At 40.5% G+C, this 20,789-nt stretch overlaps 1 protein-coding gene and 1 long non-coding RNA gene across 5 annotated transcripts; one reads left to right on the top strand and one right to left on the bottom strand.

Annotated features, from left to right (window-relative positions):
* Nucleotides 1-1,256: 1,256 nt before the first annotated feature.
* Nucleotides 1,257-20,460, bottom strand: pik3r1 (phosphoinositide-3-kinase, regulatory subunit 1 (alpha)). Of its 4 annotated transcripts, XM_026296647.1 has the most exons (15): nucleotides 20,197-20,460; nucleotides 18,538-19,104; nucleotides 9,571-9,663; nucleotides 9,334-9,405; nucleotides 8,986-9,117; nucleotides 8,185-8,386; nucleotides 7,775-7,857; nucleotides 3,774-3,975; nucleotides 3,472-3,652; nucleotides 3,255-3,380; nucleotides 3,023-3,165; nucleotides 2,752-2,928; nucleotides 2,591-2,665; nucleotides 2,325-2,495; nucleotides 1,257-2,063 (listed from the first exon to the last, which is right to left on the bottom strand). In XM_026296647.1, the coding sequence occupies exons 2-15, from the start codon at nucleotides 18,872-18,874 to the stop codon at nucleotides 1,874-1,876; spliced, it is 2,184 nt and encodes a 727-aa protein (XP_026152432.1). In that variant the 5' UTR covers nucleotides 18,875-19,104; nucleotides 20,197-20,460; the 3' UTR covers nucleotides 1,257-1,873. The 4 variants fall into 4 exon arrangements, with proteins under 4 accessions (XP_026152432.1, XP_026152433.1, XP_026152434.1 ...); XM_026296648.1 differs by lacking the exons at nucleotides 18,538-19,104; nucleotides 20,197-20,460 and adding an exon at nucleotides 17,413-17,434; XM_026296649.2 differs by lacking the exons at nucleotides 7,775-7,857; nucleotides 8,185-8,386; nucleotides 8,986-9,117; ... (2 more) ...; nucleotides 18,538-19,104; nucleotides 20,197-20,460 and adding an exon at nucleotides 6,305-6,619.
* Nucleotides 8,339-9,118, top strand: LOC113124167 (uncharacterized). Its single transcript, XR_003295005.1, has 2 exons — nucleotides 8,339-8,424; nucleotides 8,941-9,118. It is a non-coding gene; the product is annotated as an uncharacterized LOC113124167 (long non-coding RNA).
* Nucleotides 20,461-20,789: the final 329 nt, after the last annotated feature.

Raw genomic sequence — 20,789 nt, 5'->3', positions numbered from 1 at the left:
TTAATATCAGTGAAAGCTAGCAATTTAATTTTGAATGAATAACCAGGTCAAATGTCTAAAACATGTTTTACGCTCAACTTTGACACAGCATTTCTCTCCACATGCCTCTCAAAAGTATCAGAAGTATCATGTAGACATTTTATATAGAAATTATGCCCAAGATAAACAAATTTGACATAATTTCTCCAATAATCAAACAATTTTTACAACTGGTACATTAGACAAAGATAGAGCTTAACAGTTTAAGCTGTGATGATCATTTGTACATTATGTGGAGGGAAAAATAGCAAATTTTACGGCAGATCAGATCGCAAAACATATACTGTTAATGGCAGGCATCTGGTAGCTTGACCCGGTACACTCAAATATTAGTCATTTATAGTATTTTCCGAGAACGTTATTTCCAGGCTACTTGGATCGTGGACCTGGAAAGGCTAGCTAGAACTACAGGTGTCAATGAGAGACTATCTGAAATGAGCTGATCCACCCATGTAAACACAGTGATTTTCTGATACAGAAAAATACTAAGAGGACAATGCATATTGATCTTTCATAACAATATCTATCAGGTGGAAACACCAATCTGCTTGGATATTTCCTCATGTGGGAACATATACTTTATAACAAAATAAATCTATACTGTTGTTTACTGGTGGCGGTTGATATCCTTCTCTTTATACATCTCAACTATTAACTGCATGTAGGCTTAGCTCTGTAAGAAACAGTGACTGAAGCAGCTCAAAAGCCTCTGCCTGAGAAATTAGTTTGAACCCCCCCCCCAAAACAAAACAAAACAAAAACAAATAAAATCTTATCTTTTCCATTTTTATATCAGTTAAAGTAGTTTATAATAAACTGTAGGTTTCTATTATCTTTAAATCATAAGCGTTTTTTTACTGTATCTTGGCATTTTGGCACAAAATATCCTCTTGGATATTTACACAGGAAAAGATAGTTTTGAAGCGATAAAACAAGCTTATATTGTGGACTGCAACAGAATAAAACAAAAATAATGGTGAAAGAATTGCATAGCATTAAGAATACAACTAATTAGGAGCTGATCCTTTTTGGTTTGTTGCACTTTGATTCACATATGTACATGAGTTAAGTCCATTCATAGTTTCACCTGCCCACAGTAAAGATCAAGTTTACTTCTGTAATATAATGCTGAACAGTAAGAAGGCAGGATGAAGACACCTGCTCCTCACTGCTCTTCTGTAGAAAGTCCATGGGAGTTTTTTCAAAAAAAAAAACAAAAAAACAAAAAACAATTAAACTTTGTTTAAAAAGTGCCTTTTTGCTACATTTATCAGCTGATCCACCGTTTGCTCTTCAGCAGTTAACACCAGCTTGTGTTACAAAACCCCCAGCGTCACACAGTTTCCTGATTTCTATGAGTTTTGGTCACATGGACAATCACACACTCACAGCCACATACATAACACTTGTGCAGGAACACACACACACGCACTCACAAAACCAATGACTTGAAAGAAAAAAATCCTAAAGTGAAAAAATAAACTTGTGGCTGATGGTACAGTCCATTTGAAGAGTTTAGACATTCCGGCTGGTAAAGCTTTGAAAAACAAGCACCATTGAGAAAAGGCCTGAAATGTCCTCCGCTCTGGGAGATTTCAGCAGTTTCCTCTTAATTCTGTGCTCCCAAAGCAAAAGAGAAGAACATGTACATTCAAACTCGCCTCGGGCTCGTAGTCGGCCAAAGTCACTGAAATGTTTCAGGCTTTATTACGTCTTCTCCCCCGAATTCAAGTCTGACTTGGACATTGGAGACTTGTTTTACTCACTGGGTCTGAGGACATGTAACTCCAACTTCCATGAGGCCTTTCCTTTGTGTCCATATGGATACACTCCCTCACCGTCTCTGCTGAGCATAAACAGGGTATGCTAGTGTCACATTCAGAGAGTCATTGTGCTGGACCAAAGACGTGTGCTGGTAGTGAAGTACGAGTTCTTTTAACGAGCTGTACAGGTTGTACGGCTCAGCAAAACCATATCCTGAGGGGGTCTTGTTGATGACGCAGTGCTTCACCTCACCGTCCACGCTGCAAAGAGAGGACAGGGGTTAGTCTGTGTGTTTTCTCATCAGTTGCATCATCTTGATCAGGCACTAAAGGATGCAATTCATACTGGACAGGGCTGATAAGTTGTAACAAAAAGGGTATTTGTCTAACTTGAATTTCGTTCCCATCCTAAGGGAATGTCATGAAGGTGATGGGGGATTTTTAAACATGATCGCAGCATGAAAAATGTCTTTGAATTTTCCTATGGCCATAAATTAAACAGTTGCGCAGACTGATACATACACAACACTGCAGGCGTAGCATCCTGCTTTGCTGCTGTCTCGGACCAGGAATGTTCCATCTCTCTTTCCCTGTAGTAGCGCCTCAGCCTGTAGGCGATTGATGTTGCCCAGTTTCCAGGACCGCTCATCATGATGAGGAAGGTCTTCATCATCATCCACCATTGAATATTGACTATGAGGAAGAGTCGTAGAGAAGAGGTGAGCTGTGAGGCAAAGGCATCTGGATTTCATGCTGGTTCATTTGTCAAAGATGAAGGGGCTACTCACTTCTCTGTGTTCTCGTTCTTGATTCCCAGCCACTCGTTGAGTTTCTTCTGCCTGACTCCCTTCTGGGTCAACCACCTACGAGCCAGAAAACACATGGACATTAGAAACAGGAACAGCTCTGCCTAACATGCTCTAAGTGTCTGTCCAAGTCCTGTACTCACATGAGATACTGGTCTCTGGTCTTGCGCAGCTGGATGAGGTCAGGCTTGATGCTGTTCATTCTCTTGTCGATCTCCCTGTTGTCTGCCGCCTGCTTCTTCAGATCTTCCTCCAGTCGGCGCTTGCTGTCTATAATTTCACTTATCCTTGATTTCAACTTTTCATAGTTACTCATGATCCTGAAAACACAGTTAGGACCATAATTAATCACTTACTATCTACAAGCGTTGCCTCTTTTGTGGGTAACATAGTAAAAAGTGCAAATATTCGTACCTCTGGATCTCCTTGTCGTTGCCTTCTCTCCTGAATTTCTCTATATACTCCTTGCTGTACCGTTCTTGTGTTTGACATTGCTCTTCAAATATCTTTATAGTTTCATTAAAAGCTTCTATTGCCGTCCTTTTCATTTGGATTTCCTGGAATCACAGTAACACAGTGTTAGAGTAGGATGTACAAATACTGCAATAAAATACCTGATCATAGGTTAACTGCAGGCGGTACTTACTTGTGACGTTCTGGTGTATTCTTCGTACAGACGGTCGTACTCTTTGTTCTTCTCCTGGTACTGCTGGTGGTACTCACAGAGCTTCCTCCCAACAGCTTCAATGTTGTCTTCTTTCACCACCTGATCCTAAGAAGGAATTAATGAGACACAGTTAAATCACTTTTATACTGTATAAGCATTTTAAATGTGCTGGGTTAGACTGAGCTGACTGTCTTACCTGCTGGTGTTTGGACACTGGATAGAGCAGCTTGACGTCTAGTTTGGGGTTGTACTGAGCCAGTGACTCGTTGCGATAGTGGTTGATAAGCTCAACAACAGAGCTGAAGGTCAGTGGGTCTGAGAAGCCGTACTTCCCATCCCGATGGAATATCTTAATGAGTTTGTTGTTGCCTCCTTTCCTGCAAATACAAAAAAAAAAAAAAAAAGAAAAGCAAAACCGGTGAAACAACAGCTAAAAGTAAATAAATGATTGTATGACAAAAGCAAATCATTTCAAACTGAAAGGTGGTAGGAATTTACCTTAGAGTCAGAGTGTAGTCTCCGTGCATTTTTGTTGAGGCATCTCGCACCAAAAACGTACCATCCGCAGTGTCCCTCAGTTTCTCATTGACCTCCTCCCTTGAGATATCTCCCCAGTACCATTCGGCGTCTTGCAGAGCCATGTTGTTGTTCATACCGTTGTTAGTCACAGATGTGGGTTTGGGTGGTTTTGGAGGTAGAGCTGTGGAGAAAATAGGTGAAGAAACTGTGTAAATAAATGTACTGCAATGTAACTGGAGCCTTATGAACTCACATTTACATCAAACTGGCTTGAACCTTCAATTTGATACTTGATTTTCTGGCTTGAATGTGCTGAGACTCAGAAACTTCACTAAAAACATTTAGTTCTTTTTGTCTGGAGCAGTTAAATACAACTAGATACCAAATCTGACAGTGTTGCCTTTGCAAGAGTCAAGCATTTTGCCGATGCTCTGAATTACACACACGCACACACACACACACACAGACACACAGACACAACACACAAACTCTCCCTCGCTCTCTCTCTCTCAAACACAAACACACTCTCTCATCCTTTTTCCACTGTAACAACGAGGCAGAGGGAGGAGCAATGAAGCGTGAGTCAGGGAGAATGAATTTCTTCGTGAATGAAAAAGGGTGCTCTATAAATATTCCTAGCTGCAAGTGCAAAAGTGTAGCAGCACACAAAATGATTCCTATAATAATCACCGTAGCATCTAAAGAATGGAAGATTTCTTTCACTAGGAAAACTGGAAATGCAGAACCTGGCTGTGAAAATGCCACAGCCAATTGCAGATTCCAATCATTATTGTACTTTAGGAGAATTGCTATGATCAGACCATCAAATCTCCATTTCATATTGCACAACCAAGTCAGATTTCATAATGTCTACTGACATTTTCGTGACAGAATGTGGCAAAGGAGACAAATGCGCTTATAACACTGTGGCTGTAGGTAAGGATTTATAAAGGATCATAAATCTGCAGTGGCTGCTCACAGGCTGACAGTTTGACAGTGAAACTAGCAGATCTAAGCCATCGGGCTATCTTTAACCCACAATTTTGATTCCTTCTGGATTAACACTTTACTGCATTGGACCTTGTAGGACCTTTGTTCACTGAGACTACAAACACCACTCACTTGACAGACATCTATAACTGTGACATGGCATAAAATGCGGAGGTTTCCAATCTCTCAAAATGCAGCCTGCAGCAAACTTTCCACTGCATTTCTCAGCACATCTGCCCAACAACGTGATCACATTTCATCTCTAGAATACTGGAAATTCCTAATTCTTAAAACCAGTCATGTGACCAATCCAGTCTTAATTGTAACTTGCTGACAGTGCCACACACGCATTTCTACAGAAAGAGAGCTTGAATATTTGACTGCAGTCTCTGAAGAGCGCAAAATAGTCTTTCTATCCAACCACCAAACAGCCATTTGAAAAGCCATTAACGACAGCCTGCTCAGTAACGTGTTACATCACTTACCACAGCCAATCACATTGGGGGTTTGTCACCAAGCACTCCTGCATCTTAATTTCCTGAGAACGATGAGGTCATTCTGAAAGCCATTTCTTTTACCTCCGTTTCTATTCTCAAAATAACTGCAGCATCCAGCATTACATCCTAATATGCATCCATTTTACAAGCAAACGTGCAGCATCTCTCACTAGCAGAGGGGGTGAAAAAAGGACCTGCAGCCTGTACCATGCTTTTTCCTCTGTCATCCTCTCTTCCTCTCTCTCTGTGTGTGTTGAACTGGGCTGCTCGCTCTCCTGCAGGTTGCTCTGCCCCTCCTCTCTGCATGTGTCGTGTGGCGGTTTAGTCCGTCCCACTGTTGGCACTCTGACAAAGCGGCTCTGCTGCAGCAGCACGTACGCAGCTAAATTATAATGCTTGGACCGGTCAGCAGCACTCAGAGCTCCAAAATACGTCTGTAATCCCAGAGTGTGTGACACTCAGCATGACAGAGTTAGCTCCCTTGATTTCCTGAGTCAAATTAAAATAGATCTAGTTCTTAGTAAGGTACAATGATTCACATGGAACGCAGTCATTGTCCTTCTAGGCTTAACTGAGGAACACTTGGGGAACTGCTTAACATAAGAAATAATGAAACAGTTCACGTTTAAACTACAAATCAGTGTCCAAGTCTGTAACTTGAACAGGACTGCTAGGGTTTTCAAACATTTCTCCACTAGAACTGCTAGAAATGCGTCTTTCAGTAGTAGGTCTAAACTGAAGACCCAACTCTTTAAGTAGTCAGCATGGCCCATAGCAATGCAAAGTCGTATATGCAGTTATGCTAAAAATAGCTTTTAACTATTCAACATGAGCAGTAGCCTGAAAGAAAACATAAACTCTTAAAGCTGTGGTAATTGTTGTAATCCACTATTGTGGTCCGTTTCATCATTGCCTATGAGCAAACCTACTGTTCCACTCCGTTATGCCAGAGCCAGGGAAAAAAAACAAAAAAAAAAAAACACAAAGGAAAAAAAAATAAAAAAATCTGCATTTTAAACTTACGTTGCAAGTTGTGCATGTTTTTGTGAATCAGCAATCTTCACTTTGTAGCTTCTGTTATTCCCAGAAAGTAAATTAAATCCAACAAAATTTCTTTAAAGCTCTCCGGTAAAGCTCCATTGCATAGTTCACGCCACAGAGAAACTGGATGTGGCTTGTTTTAATTCTTAGGAGGTTACAGGTTTATGTGCTTCTTAATGAAATCCAGGTAATCCACAAGACGTGAGGCAGGTGCAACATGCGGCTGTCTAGCTGACTGACTGTTCAGTTCCTGCTGTGCATGTGGTAAAGGGCTGCGTCTCTCTTTCTTCCTCTTTCTCCCTCCCTCCCTCTCTCTCTCTCTCTGTCTGTCTGAGGCCTGCTCGTGTTGAGACAGCTAGTTAATGATTAGCGCTAACTGCTCTGGTGTCAGTGCTGCCTGGTCTGAATGCAGCCACTCGTGCCAGCTGCATGTCTCTCTCCAGCTCTTTGGTCACTCCCTCTTTCAATGTTTGTAAAGGAGGATGCGGGGGGTGTTTTAGTCTTATGATTAACTTGCAAAGTTTCAAATATTTGCTGAGCTGGGCACTTTGAGGCAGGGATGTGGAGATACAAGCAGAGGGAGGACTACAGGGGCGGGGGGCCAAGAAACTGGAACCACTTCTCAGTTAACAGTTAACAGAAGAGCTCTGTGGAGCAGGCCGACTTTCCAGCCAACCAAATCTAAGTGGGCCTTTTGTCGCTTACTTAAAATAGGCATGCAGTAGCTGGGAGGAGGCATGCACACAGACAGACACACTCACACAGACACACACATCTATAGAACATGTACATGTGTGTTTACAAAGTAGATTCTGTCTGTTCTTGGGACCACGTTGATATCTGTGCAAGACAGGAGACTGAAACCAGTTTGGCACACCTGAACTCCGTCACATATTTAACATGGTCATGTGTTTATGGTCTGTGCAAAAAGAACCAAAAGCGTTTAGGTCGTTGGATGCCTCCCTGCCCATCCATCCATCGCTCCCACTGCCAAAGTACTCCTGCAGGTGCAAATTACTGACAGCTGAGAGTGGACCATGTGCAAGAACATTATAAATAGCCCCAACAGGTAATAAAATAAAACAGCCACAGCCAATCCCAGGCCTGGGCCAGCCATCGGCTATACAAAAATCAATGCTATCACAAAAAAAAAAAAAAAAAAAAAAAGACAAAGTTGTACTATGGGATCCTCTTATTCCTAGCAAGGCAGAAATGGACCTAAAGTATAAATCATTAGGAAAATTCTGATTAAGGCCACTCTAATGAATTAATATATGATAAAATAATTTGTTTTGACCAGTGTCAGTATTTTACTGATGTGGTACTACACCTGCAGCAAGGAACAAAAATCAGGCCTGCATTTATCAAAATTAGGTAACATTCAACCAAGCAGACCAACATTGTTTAAAAACTTTGTGGATGTGTGAAGTACAAAATGAAACAGGTAAGTACCTGGAGCAGCCTGATTGTCACTCCATTCACTGGTCACCAGAACTTCAATGATCCTAATGTGAGCATCCAGGCTGGGTTCACAACTGTGGACGGGGAAAGACAAGTTAAATAAAACCTGTTTTACTGCCCAGGTGATAGTTTCTGATGCTCTGTGCTGGTTTAAATCAAACGTTATTTCAGGCTTAGTTACTTTAATTGTGTAGCACAGCTGGCTAAGTAGAAAAGCTCCAACCTATATTCGGGTACAGCTTAAACCCTTTGCCTGACAGACTGTGCTTTGTGAGTGTGTGCTTGTCTGAATGTGAGTCTGCATATCTTAGTATTGCATGACTGAGCCTGTCTGCTGGATGAGTGTCTATCTTTGACAGACCAGAGTATGCAGTGGTTGGTGTTGGAGCTCTGACACCCACCTGGTGGCCTGTGTTCTGAAAAACACTGGACTGAAGATCTCGCCCAGGGCTCTGGCACTAAGCAGGTTCTTGGAGCTGGTCTGGCATACTTTAGCAAAATGCCTTAGCAGACAGTGGAGAGTTAGCCAGTATTGGGGAGGCAGACTCCGGGTGTTAGCAATACGACGTAGCAGCTGGGCACATTCCTCAGGATTCACCACCTCTGTTGAGAAGAGCAGCCGAGAGGTCAACAAGGCAGATGTAAGAAACTGAACATGCGTTAAACTACCCAAATGAAAGCGGAGCACAAAATGAAAGTTTCTTCAAATGATGAAGAGGTGGAAAAAACGTCATGTGCAGTTAGACTTGAAACCACAGAGTTTGTGTGGTTGACAGTGAGCGCAAGGTACACTGGCAGGTGATTGGCTGCTGAGAGATGCTAGAGAAACTTTCAGGCTCGTTTTAGTTCCTATTAACCACAGATATCCTGTTTCTGGCCATGTGACTGCAAGAGAATGCAGTGCTACACAACTGTGTGGTGTATGAATTCTGTATGCTTGCAACAGAAAAAGCAAGTCTGAGGTGATTGTAAGAGCACGTCAAATTGTCATAATATATGTTACATTCAGTACATGCATGCATACTGAAAAGAAAATCCAAAGTTTAGAAAGTCATCTTTGAGGCACAAAGGATGATGAGGTCTTGTGGTTTTGTGTTCAAAGTACTGAATGTTCAATAGCAGAGCAAGGGTACATTACGTCAATGCTTCTCTTTTAGATGTACAAATGATCAGTGAATCACACTGATGATGCCTGTTCTCACCTTTGGCGGTGAGGACCATTTGAGCATATATTGCAGTGTGGATGATGGGCTGTGGAAGATCCTGCAGGTACCTGCGCAGACCATCACAGAGGACCGGAAGTTCTAGCTGCTCCACGTCTGCTGAGGGAGCATCTGAAGGAATGCACAAAAAGATTTAAATACTGAAATTCAAATCTTTAATTACATGCTCATGTAAAATATACAAACCTGCACCATGTACTGATAAATAAATGCATCATTTTCAAATGGTTTGCTCTTTTTAACATCTGTATACATATATACACTTAACTACTGGACTCACATACTTAATACGGGATAACAAATGATGACGAAAAAAAAAGTACTTACCAAAATCAAAATATCTGACTTCAAGCCCAGCACCAGCAGTAAATGTTCGATATAAAGTGGGGTTATCTAGACCTGAAAATAACATGACACACAAATGATTACACTTATTAATAATAATCAAAGCTGGTTATGTGGTTCTGTATAAGCAGTCACATAAGCACAGTCAAATATGGTTATAAAAAAAGCATCAGTGCTAACAGGGAAACTTAGCTCCACTTTTACCTCAGTCACACTCACCTTTCTTCTCGATAGCTTCAAGAAGCCTGGCCAGCATGGGTGGAGCGATGTCTGGGAGGGAAAACTGCTCTGTCAAGTCCAGCAGACAAAAGCCTGGAAGAGATAACAGCTTGTCAACCAAGAAGATTCTTACGGGAGTAAAAACTGATTTGTTGATTTTTTTTAAAATTTATTTTTCTCTTTTGGGTTTGATAAAAAAAAGATCATCCAGATTCTGACACACAATGAGTATATGGCCTACTGAAAATAACTTGTCAACTCAGTCTGTGAGAACAGATGAAAATCTAAATTAATGCTTGTTTAGTCCAAATGAACACAAGTTGCAATATTTTTACAGTGTATTTTACTGTACTCTTCAAGATGGAGGATGAAAAAATAACTTTCTTTGCGTGAATGACTTATAATTAGACAAAAACAAGACAATATATTGCCTCTTCCTTCTGGCTCTAATGGGATTTTACTAGTCCCCTATCTTTATCAATGGGTTTATTCATAATGGGGCCATATTTAGATCAGTTCTGTTATATGAACAAATACAATGAACAGAACTGAAGCAAAATAGAAGCAAAGTCACATACAGAAATGAAATGGTTAGCTACTGAAATATATGCAGTTGTTAAAATTTATGTGACATAAAATGGTTAGGGCTGCACTTTACCTGAACCAGCAAAGGTTGATGAGGCACATGACTTATGAACTACTTAGAACTTAAAAGGATGCAGGTACAAGACCAAAGAGCCGGTTTCAAAAGTAAAAGGTGAATATTTACAACAGGCCGATTCAAGAACAGGAGGTGCTGAGCACTCAAGTTAGAGTTTGATGGAACAAGAAACTAAGCAAATACCTTTTTTTTTTTACTTTTTCCCCTAATTTTTCCTTTAAAGCTTCAAACCCAGGTGTGGACATGAAAGGATGGCAAAGATTTTACTTGGATCTGCAAAGGTGTATTTTGAAAAGACACTTTTCTGAAAGGCTGGACTGTTCAACACAGTGCACAGCTTCAAAATGCTAAGAAACTATGAAAGGGTTCCTTTCTCACAGCCATATTTTTCTTTTTTTTTTTTCTGCTTTAAAAATTTGGATTTTTTTTTAAATCCAGGTATTAAAAAGTGCAACTGCATGTCTCACTGAGTCATGCTTGTCAGTCAGTACTCAGGGACTACCCAATTCCCCCAAAGAGGGTTCAATCAGGCAAATAATGAGCCACTTCATTCAAATCCACATCCTCTTTGGTCCGGTCAGCACGCAGGTTGCCATGTTGCGTGTGAAGAAACTAGACTACCAAAGTCCTTCTAACCACAGAACACACAGAACTCCATGTTGGACAACTGGTCATCTGGAAGACATTATTGGAACGGCAAAGCAGAAGGGGGGTTTTCTCAGAAGCAGTTAACTCTGAGATGGAACACCAAAGCTTCCCTAAATAGACATTGAGACACGCAGTGCTGCCATCACACACCTTGGAAGTGTAACCTTTCTCCCAGACAAGATATCTAACACGGCTGCTATTCTACAGCCAAGCTTTTTCTGAGAAACTCAGTTCACAACCTGAAGTTAAATATAATCTGTTCATATCTATGAAAACTACCCAAACGCAATATCCCATGGAAGGCTAACTTTTTAAACCATGTTTTAAAGTCTTTGAGAAAAAAATTGCATTTTGTAAATAAACACTGTAAATACCTATCAGAACTAAACAATAGGGCTGGATTTTTAAAAATCGAATCAATTGTGACTCAGGATGGTTAGCTGACCCTGGCTACCTAGTAGTTCACCCAATGAAAGGGACAGAAGAGACAGAAGACTCTGGGACAGACAGAGCACATGAAACTGTGTGCAGGTGAAAGCAAAGACAACTGTTGCTGCTTTAAGACAAAGGGAATAATGAATAGATTTATGTTTTATTCCCTTTACTGCACTTTTCAAGTTAATTGGTAAAAGAAAAACTATGCAGTTCACATTAAAAACAGAAAACTTGCCTGTGCCTAAAACCTTTGCAGCAATATAGTGCTATCACTTAAAACAGTAATATTTTAATAAAGTGGTCTAAAGGTTTGTCTTTATTTCTCCAGCCTATGAGTAGCACAGGGCAGATTGGAGATAGAACTGCTTCTTGGTAATGCCAACGCACCGATGGAATTATATCAAGTAGGAGAGAAAACATGACAGAAATGCTTCAAGCTCATCAGTGATGATCTCTGAAATGTCTTGGCATTAGATCAGACAATCACCATGTGCTTTGTCGCCATGGGCAAAAATTCATCAGCTTTTACTGCTCTCAAAATTCACCTACATCTATCAACTGTTTGCTCATTACACAAGATGAATGTATTTGCTGCAAACCTCATTAGAGTACCTACATGCAGCTGGAATCCATACAGCTCAGAAACATCTGCATCAGTATCCAATTATAATCTGTCAGTATAATCAATCCAACATACTAAGCAGTCCTGTTTAAATAACTGCGGTGCTTCTACACAGTGTGTTTCTGCTGCCTTGCTGTGTTTACAACAGCTGAGGGTCTAACACATCCCAAGACTAAAAATTTCAATGGATGATGGTTTCTGTGGCAACTTGGGAAAGGAGACTGAGGAGACAGAGGCCCCCTGGACGTGTCTCAACAAGCTTGCATGTTTGGCAGACTTTCTCATGCTATCCCATGAAGCCTCAGCCAGTCAGCAAGTCAGTCAGTCAACCACAGGTTGAGGAAGTCAGTGCAGCTGCCACTGGTGCTGCTGTGGTGTGGGGGACAATCTCCCTGGCTCGGTATGTCTGAACTGAGCGAGCTGCAGACTGTGGGCAGGACAGGGCTGGGGCACGACCGACACACTAAAGATAGCCCACACTTTGGATAAATTTAGAGGGCCTATATCGTTTCTCCTTGTCTGAAAAAGGTCTAGGATGTCTTCTTGCCTGAAAAGGGTCTAGCTGAGGCATGCCAGTAAAAATTTGATAACCCACAGAAAGATTGTCACACCGCATCACATGTGACAGCAACATTATCGAGTAAACAGGTACAAAAAGTGGACAGATATGAACTCTATCACTTAGGAAAAGGCTGCAATGTACTAAAACTAAAGCACTATTCAGATTTGTAGCAATACAATACATACGACAAAGCAGAGACTTCTTTATCAAAATATTTGCATAGGGTGCACCAACATGTTTTAACATGCTTGCTCAATGAAACATAGAGCTTTGAACTGAAGAAAGAAGAAAGGGACAAGCAATGTCTCCTCCTGCAGGGTGGAAGCTGCAGTGCAAAAACTAACAGCCAATGAGGAAACTGTTGCTACAGAACCACAGTTAACCCAATAAAGACCAGGTCACTGACAAGATCAGTGACTCGCAAAACTTCCAGAAATACACTTTCCTGTTGTGCAACTGACTGGAAATCAGTCTTCATGTCATCTACTAAAAAACAAAGTAACAACTACTATATAAAATCTGTCCAATGCCACTCTCACAAATGTTGAATTCTCTTTAAACTCAAACAAGCTCACAGACAAGTGAGCATAAATATAAGCTTTAAAATAAATTTTTCCAGTTTAAGACCAGGCTGAGGGATGTCACATTTCAACAACGTTCAGGCTATTTTAAGCCTGCACTTTAATTTCCTTAGCTTTCCACACAATGCAGACTGACTCAAACTGAGATTCTTTCACTTTCTAAATATACAATGTTCTTAACTGTTAATCTGACACAATCATGATAACTAGATGTGCCCTTGATGTGTAAGATGCAAAAATGTTCAAAGTCAACTCATACTTTCAATTGCAAGGTCTGCTATCTTCTATGAGGCTGTCAAACAGTCTCACAGCAAAAATAATAAACATAGCTTTAAATTTCAGGGTTTTAAGATATATAAAATGATGAGACAACTACAAAATAATTGCAAGATACAAGTGACGACTTCAGTGAGTTAAGCATGAGTATTTACGGGTTCTATCAAGTAGATGGCATCTTGCACTTCTAGTAGCATGACAAAAGTGAGGCACACCATAGTAGTTTAAAGTTTAAGGATGTGTAAAGTGCAGTGCACGGGTTTTTGGGTCTTCCCCTGCCTGACCGTCCACGCATATTAAGAAGTTCAAGAAGTGATGAAGTGATGAATTGTGGAGTGAAAAATAACTTATGTTTTTAAAAGAGCCTGTGATTTATCTTGTTCAAAGTATTATATAATAGCACATTCAATAGCAGTAGCAAGTTCAACTTGTCTCCCCGCCTCCACTAATACATCACATATTTGAAATAACTTTCCAGTTCCCCTTGACTTTGTGTTTCTCTCTAATCTCACCTCTATCTTATTAATAAACCTACTTCTTAAAATCTATCAGACTGTCTTTCTCTGCCGTATTCTTTCTCTCTATCTTAATCCTGCTAGCAGACAAGCTCTAACTCTAGGAAAGAAGATTTGCTAATTCAGACTTCAGTGTCTGTACACAATCAAAGGGTTATGCACACAGTTTTATATAGGTCTTAATAGAGTTTTGCACTAATGCAATTTGAAGGAAAAAAAATCTAAGTGACAGTGTTGACACTATTGAGCCTGTAAATTACATTCATTCTTACTTCTCCGTCACAGTGCACAGCAACAGTTGATGTGAGCACACTAAGCCTGATATGATCATGCTCAGGGGCAAACAGAAAAAATAACCGCAAATAACTTTGGTCGGCTGAGCTGCACAGACACACAGGCACACAGTGGAGAAGCAGAAAGGAGGTCAGGTTTTACGTGACCACAATATTTGTTAACAAATGCAGAAGACAATGGAGACAATACAACTTATTGGCTATTGAACAAGCAGAACACAAACTTGCAGAAAAGTCTTCTTTGCTGCTTTTCCCATGATCAACTCACTGAAGTCCCACATTTCCCCCCTAAACTAATAAAACAAGTTCCAAACAAACACTAATATTATATAACAGCTGAGACTAATAAACTAGGCATACCATTTTTTTCTAGCTTGAGGCTGAGGTTAATATTTAGACATTTTCGATCATGATGTTCTTATGTCTGTTGCTTTTGCTTAGATGATAAGGATGAGTGTGTGTTGTCAATTTGCTGGAACGTTACTAACACTGACAGAAAACTAATAGCTAAGACCTCATATTCTAAAAGTTAAACATATCTTGGGAAACAACTATGGGTATAATGAAAAGATGACAGGCATTTAATAAACACTCCACCGTGACACAGATGATGATGGAAACTATGCTAAGCCAAAAGCATATTTAAATCCAGCTTGAGTCTGACGTTCTCAGGCATTGGATTTAATGCTGTCACTCTTCCCACCGCAGACTAACGCTGGCAACATTACAAGCTAATATTTAGCAACTAAAATAAACAGATGCGACATGAAGATTTTACCACAGAGGAACCTCTAAACTTAGCAATAATATCTTACTAATCCAAACATTAAATACAGCTAAATTAGTAGAAAGAGCTGAATGCCTGCAGCAGGTACACAGATAATACGGAGACAGTGGAAAACAATAATCGCTGGGGTCCTATTCACTGTGCAGCTGTTTATTGTCCAGCTGTATTGTGCACCAAGTTACTGCAACCAGCATGCAGGACAATACTAATTGATCACAAAGCTACAAATCAGTCTACCTTGCAGTCTGTGCACACCCCTCTACCAAAGAAGTGCCAACACATTCCTGACCCCAGCTGCCTTTGGTTCCACAGAGAAACACTATACACAGCACACTATCATGTTATAACATTTCTGCCTCTTTGGCTCTAATTTGGACAGATTTGGTGATCTGTGACTGTCCCCTGTGTTACAGCAATTTAAAAGCAAAACCAAACCTGCTGTCTGCACAACTTAGGAGAAATGAATTCTTAGTAGAAAAAGTACTGACTGTAATGAAAGTGTTAAACGCAGCAGATATCAGTTTGAGTGCTAAAGAGGCCCAGAGAAGGAGAGCTACATTATCTCAATCTCCAGCTATGCAGAGTACTTTCTGCAAGTCCTTTGCACAGCCTGTTCTTTCAATTCCAGCAGGCCTTTTCAAAATATTTCATATACAGAAAGTGAAGTGTGTCAACCCAGAACTTCCATACTGTAAAGACGTATGATAGTATCAATAACTCAAATCAACATTTGGTATTTACTTGATTGAATATGCTTTGAGAATGTAAGCACACGTTTAACAGAAATCTATGATTTTTTTAACCAAACTGCTAGGTTGGACTGTCAGTTACATAAAAAAAATGAATACATACTAACAACTGACAGAAAAGCAAGCAAACAAAGCCTGACGGCATCAAATATTTCCGTGAACAAGACAGGGCATGTAGGCCGAGCTTTATGCAAGCATGTTGAGTACCAACCACCAATTCACACTTATTTATATTTGTCTGCTGAAAGATCATGTGGCAATGAACATGGAGAACTCAAAACACTAAAATTAACATTTAGCCATTTACAGCCATTTTTTTTTTAATTCAACAGTCACTGAACTTTATTATTGTTACGGATGTCTGCAACAAGGACACTATAATGTACTGTATTACATCATTGTTTTTTGAGATATCAACATAATGACCCAGCTTTGAGGATGAAATAAGCTTTGAAAAGTATATTTTTTCTAATTTTTTAATCTCTGAGTCTCTTTATTTGCAACTTCCATAAATGAAAAGTGGTTAAACGTTGAGATGGAAGAATATTCACTTAAAATCAAGTCTGCATTTCTGTAGAAAATCAAGTACAGAAAGCTTTAAACTGAATTTCATATGACTCATTCTATGGGATTCAGTCTCCAAGTTTTAATCACTCAGTTCCTTTTGCTTGGCAGGCCCAAGCTCTCAACTGAGAGGCCCAGGAAAGGAGCAACACTTTAATGTCCCTCAGAAAGGAAGAAAAAAGCGCTGAGGGCTGGAATGAGGCAGAATATTTTCCCAGCCCAGCCCTCGTCTCTTTTCCTCCTGCCCTCTCCACATCTGCTGCACTCATGTAAACCCCTGTGGCTCACAGAGCAGAGGCCCTTTTCCAAGCCTCAATTCTCCACCCCTTTCCCCGTTAGAACTGACTGCAGGACCTATCAAAACTTTAAAAAAAAACAGGAGGAGGAGAATGATGAAGAAAGAAGCAGAAGAGTAGGAGGAAGGGAATGAAATCCCTTGGTGGTGGGCAATAAATCAAACATTCTGGGAGCAACATGAGCCCAGCCTCCATCGCAGAGCCCACAGCCACTCTTCAAAGCCCCCTTGAACATGCAGAGCCCAAGTCCCTCCCAAGGTCTCTACCACCACCACGCCCCTGCCTCAGCCCCTCTGCCAAGCCCCCAGCTCCGCTCCAGTCATGATCCTTTTGCACACCATCCGTTGCTCCGACCCTTTATCTAGCACAGGGACTCTCTCTCCCTTGCCTACAACCTCATGCCCCGTCTCTCCCTCCTCTCCCACAGCTCAGGACACAGAGACTTTTCTTCTCTCAGTGCTACATTCACACTCGCTCCAGGCTCCGCACTGCCACTCAACCAAGACACAGCCATTAAACACATGCCCCGTTCATACAGCTCCTCAGTCACGCTGCTAACCACAGCAAAGAATTTCACAACTGTACCATAAAGCACAGAAACTAGAAACCTGGCAACTACAGCTGGTCTTTAGGTGGGAAGAAAGCTTTAAGCACAGTCATGCAAGCCACATTCTCTCTAAAAAAAAAATCCAGGTTTTAATTGCAGTTCATATCTGTGGTCTGAGCTGTTTCACTAATGCAGATGTCAAGGGGTAGTTTTTATATATACAAGCAGAATGAAATTCACAGAACTGGAACAGTAATGGAACAGTTTGATTACTGATTATAGATGTCACACTTTGCAAGACCTTACCTGCATTAAAAGATCAGTCTGTCATGTGGCCTGTTTGCATTCTGGCATTCAAAATAAAATAAAAGATTGATTTCATCTTTACGTTTCCTATAGAGACTAGCAGCACACTAAAAGGACTGCACACCTAAGTTTGTTAAAAACTTGAACGATTTTAGGGCTTCTAATAGCTCCAAAGTACTATAGTGTTGGAATCATCTTTACAACACTGATAAGGGAATTGCGTTCCCTTAAGATGTGGCATTGCAGAGCAGATGATATCCACTGGTAACATGTGGCTGGCACAAGATGCTCTGGTGTACTGTGGCCTGGATGCTCGCCAGCACCATTATTATCTGGGGCTGAGTGTGGTTCATTCGGTGCAGCTGTACAGCTCTGGGCAGAGATACACATTATCAAACACTGACAGCGTTTTGTAAAATCAGCATGTTTATCTCCAGCTATTAACCTAAATCCAAATATGAGAGTTGTTTATGCTTTCACCTATCAGTTAATCAACAACGATTTGGACAACTGGAGAACATTCACATACACAGAGAACCACCCGGGATCACATGAGCAAAAGTTACTGACTAAATAATCTCAAAGATAAATGAGAAAACTCAATCTCGTAATGAGGGCAACAAGATATGGCTGAAATCTTTAGAAAGACCAAGTGAAACAACGTTTTGATAAAATTTTCTGTCCATATACAACTTTTCATTAGCGCAGCTGTTTTTCCATCCTTTCTAACATCAGATCGCATAACATCCATAACCTAAAAACACAGTTTGATCAGTGCTAACTGAACTAAATAACTTAACTTGTATGTACCTGAATACTTATTTGACCTGCCATAATATTTTCTGCAACTCAAAAGAAAAACATGAAAACCTGATCGGGTCATTTCTTAAGTTGGTTTCAGCTTCTCGAAAACTTAATAGTTTGTGGTTTCCTTATTTAGCTATGGCAATAATCTCAGTATCTTTTTTTGACATTTGAAAACACCATTATTAGGAACAATGTGACATTTTGCACTAATCGATTTAATTTTTACGGAACACACAAGTAATCAAGAAAGCATTTGGGGGATTAAGAAGTATTGAAAATAAAGTTGGCTACAGTTCTAAGTTCTGGTGTGAAACTCACCTTGCTCTGAGTCCGAGTCTGTCTCTGACCTGAAAGAGCCAGGAGCCACAGGTAGGGGTCTGATGGGCCTTGGTTTGGGTGTGGGCGGAGAGATCCACTTCTTTCCAATGTACTCAACGTATGTCCCAGGGAAGTCCCCCTTTTCCTGAGTGGTTTCATTGAAGCCTGGCAACCAGCCTATCTCATCTGGCCTCTGTTCCAGTCCATCAGTGTACCCCAGAGCCACCAGAGCTCCTTTGCTTACCAAAAGCATGTCCCCCACATGCAGATTAATGTCCTCCTCCCGCTCCTTCATGTAGTCATAAAGGGCTCGATACTGATATCCTTCAGCACTCATACTGATCACTTTGTGTCAAGATGTTCCTTTTAAGGATGAGTTATAGGTGTATTCTTCCAACAAATAAAGTAGTCTTCAACAGTTCTATAGAGAGGATATTTAGCTTGTCGCCATTCTTTCACAGTTTCTGTCTCTTCTGAATGATTTGCAGTTCTCTTGGTGTGCTGTCTCACAGTATGTACCCATCAGTAAATGGCCTGCAGCTGTGATCTCGAAAATGCTATCCGGACCTGTAAGATGAGAGTGGAGACCGTTTGTAACACAGTGCATAAGACAGCCATACATCACATACAGCACTAAGCTGTGAACAGACTAAACTAATAAAATATATAAACATTATCTGACTGATCAATCTGCAGAAAGCAACTGTGGCTTTTTAACATATGGGCTGAATTTACATTTAGATTGAAAATATACTAGTTTTAAGGTATATTAACTAAAAAGCCACATGTGAAATATGTGTAAGACCAAATTTACTTTGATAAAAATAACATTTGCATTGTAAAGACGCAACAATTAACCATTTAAAATTAAGATGCAAATGTATGTAAAAGTGCTCTATTAATGATTATTCATAAAAACAATATACAATGGAAGTAATAACTGCAAGCTGCAAAAGTAAGAGGTAACACTAACTTACACCTCAATTTCTCTCTTTTTTTAATCATCATGGCAGAAGCTGACTCGCAAACATAGATGATTTATTGATTTATTGATGCATTAGCTGGTACATGACCAGTTTCTAGTGCACCAGGTCGACTTCAGTGCAGCTGGGCCAACATGGTTTGTAACATTAGCACGATTTAAATTCACAGCCTGTCCGGTTTTTTAAGTTATATAACTAAAAGAAACGTAACTAACGTTAAAGTTTACAAAACGTGTTGGCAGCAAAAAAGTAAATACGTAAAGACTGGGCATGGTTGTAAGCTTTTTTTTTTTTTTTTTTTTTTTTTTTTGGTGAAAAGTGGTGGAAAAATGCCCGTGTTTGCTACGTTAGCTAGCTAACACTGCATTCACGTTAACTAACTAATTTCTTTAATAAATTACGAGAATAGTTTACAAAAAGCTGATGTGTGCGTTATCGTTTGTTACGTTACGTATAACACTACGCAAAAAAAACCGAGGGTAAAGTAACGTTAAGTTACCGTTAGTGATAAAACATACGTTAGCAAAATAAACAAGGAAAAGAAAGCGCAAAGTACGAAAAGTTTATCCTAAAAGCCTGCGGGAAACGTATCTCGAGAACAAGAAGCTTGTTAAATTACTACTTTTTAACAAATTGGGTAACATCTGCTAGCTACTAGTTAGCTAACGTTACATACCGAGGCTGAATGGAGCCACAGGCAAACCCAAGGAGTCCTCTCTTCCTTACACGCTAAACGCTCCCACTTCGCTAAACTTCAGAGCTGCGCTGTCCTGTCAGTCAAAAGCAAACCTTTAACAGATCTCCTACCAGCGGGGCTGAAAATAAAAGCCCTCTGCTTCGATTAAAATCCGGTTTAACGAGTCGTACAAACTGTTACAGGGCACAAGCCGCCGACATAACGGCACAGTTTCCCAGTCCAGAACAAATGTTCCCTTGAACGTTGCCTCTTCGCCCAACGAGGGACGAGACAAAGCTCGGCCGAGCATTGGCCCTTGTCGCTGTCAATCAATGACGTCGCGCGGTCGGACCAATCAGGTTTTTATTAGCCGCGAACACGCCCCCCTTCCATGTACTCTTGCACGCACCATGAGACTCCTATGGAAATTACATAACTTCTGCACGCAATCCTACTGTAACCGAGGTCCTCTGGGTTTTTATTACCAGCGTCTGCTCTTATTGCTGACAGGGATAATTTTCACGGCATTATCATCCCGTACACTGAGGGCAGGGAGATTAGATCAGTTTTCTGTATGTGTTAAAAGCTAGAGA

Source organism: Mastacembelus armatus, chromosome 12, assembly GCF_900324485.2.
Source record: "Mastacembelus armatus chromosome 12, fMasArm1.2, whole genome shotgun sequence".
NCBI classification, from domain to species: domain Eukaryota; kingdom Metazoa; phylum Chordata; class Actinopteri; order Synbranchiformes; family Mastacembelidae; genus Mastacembelus; species Mastacembelus armatus.
Note: the sequence above shows the minus strand (reverse complement) of the source record. Positions and strands in the feature narration are given on the sequence as shown.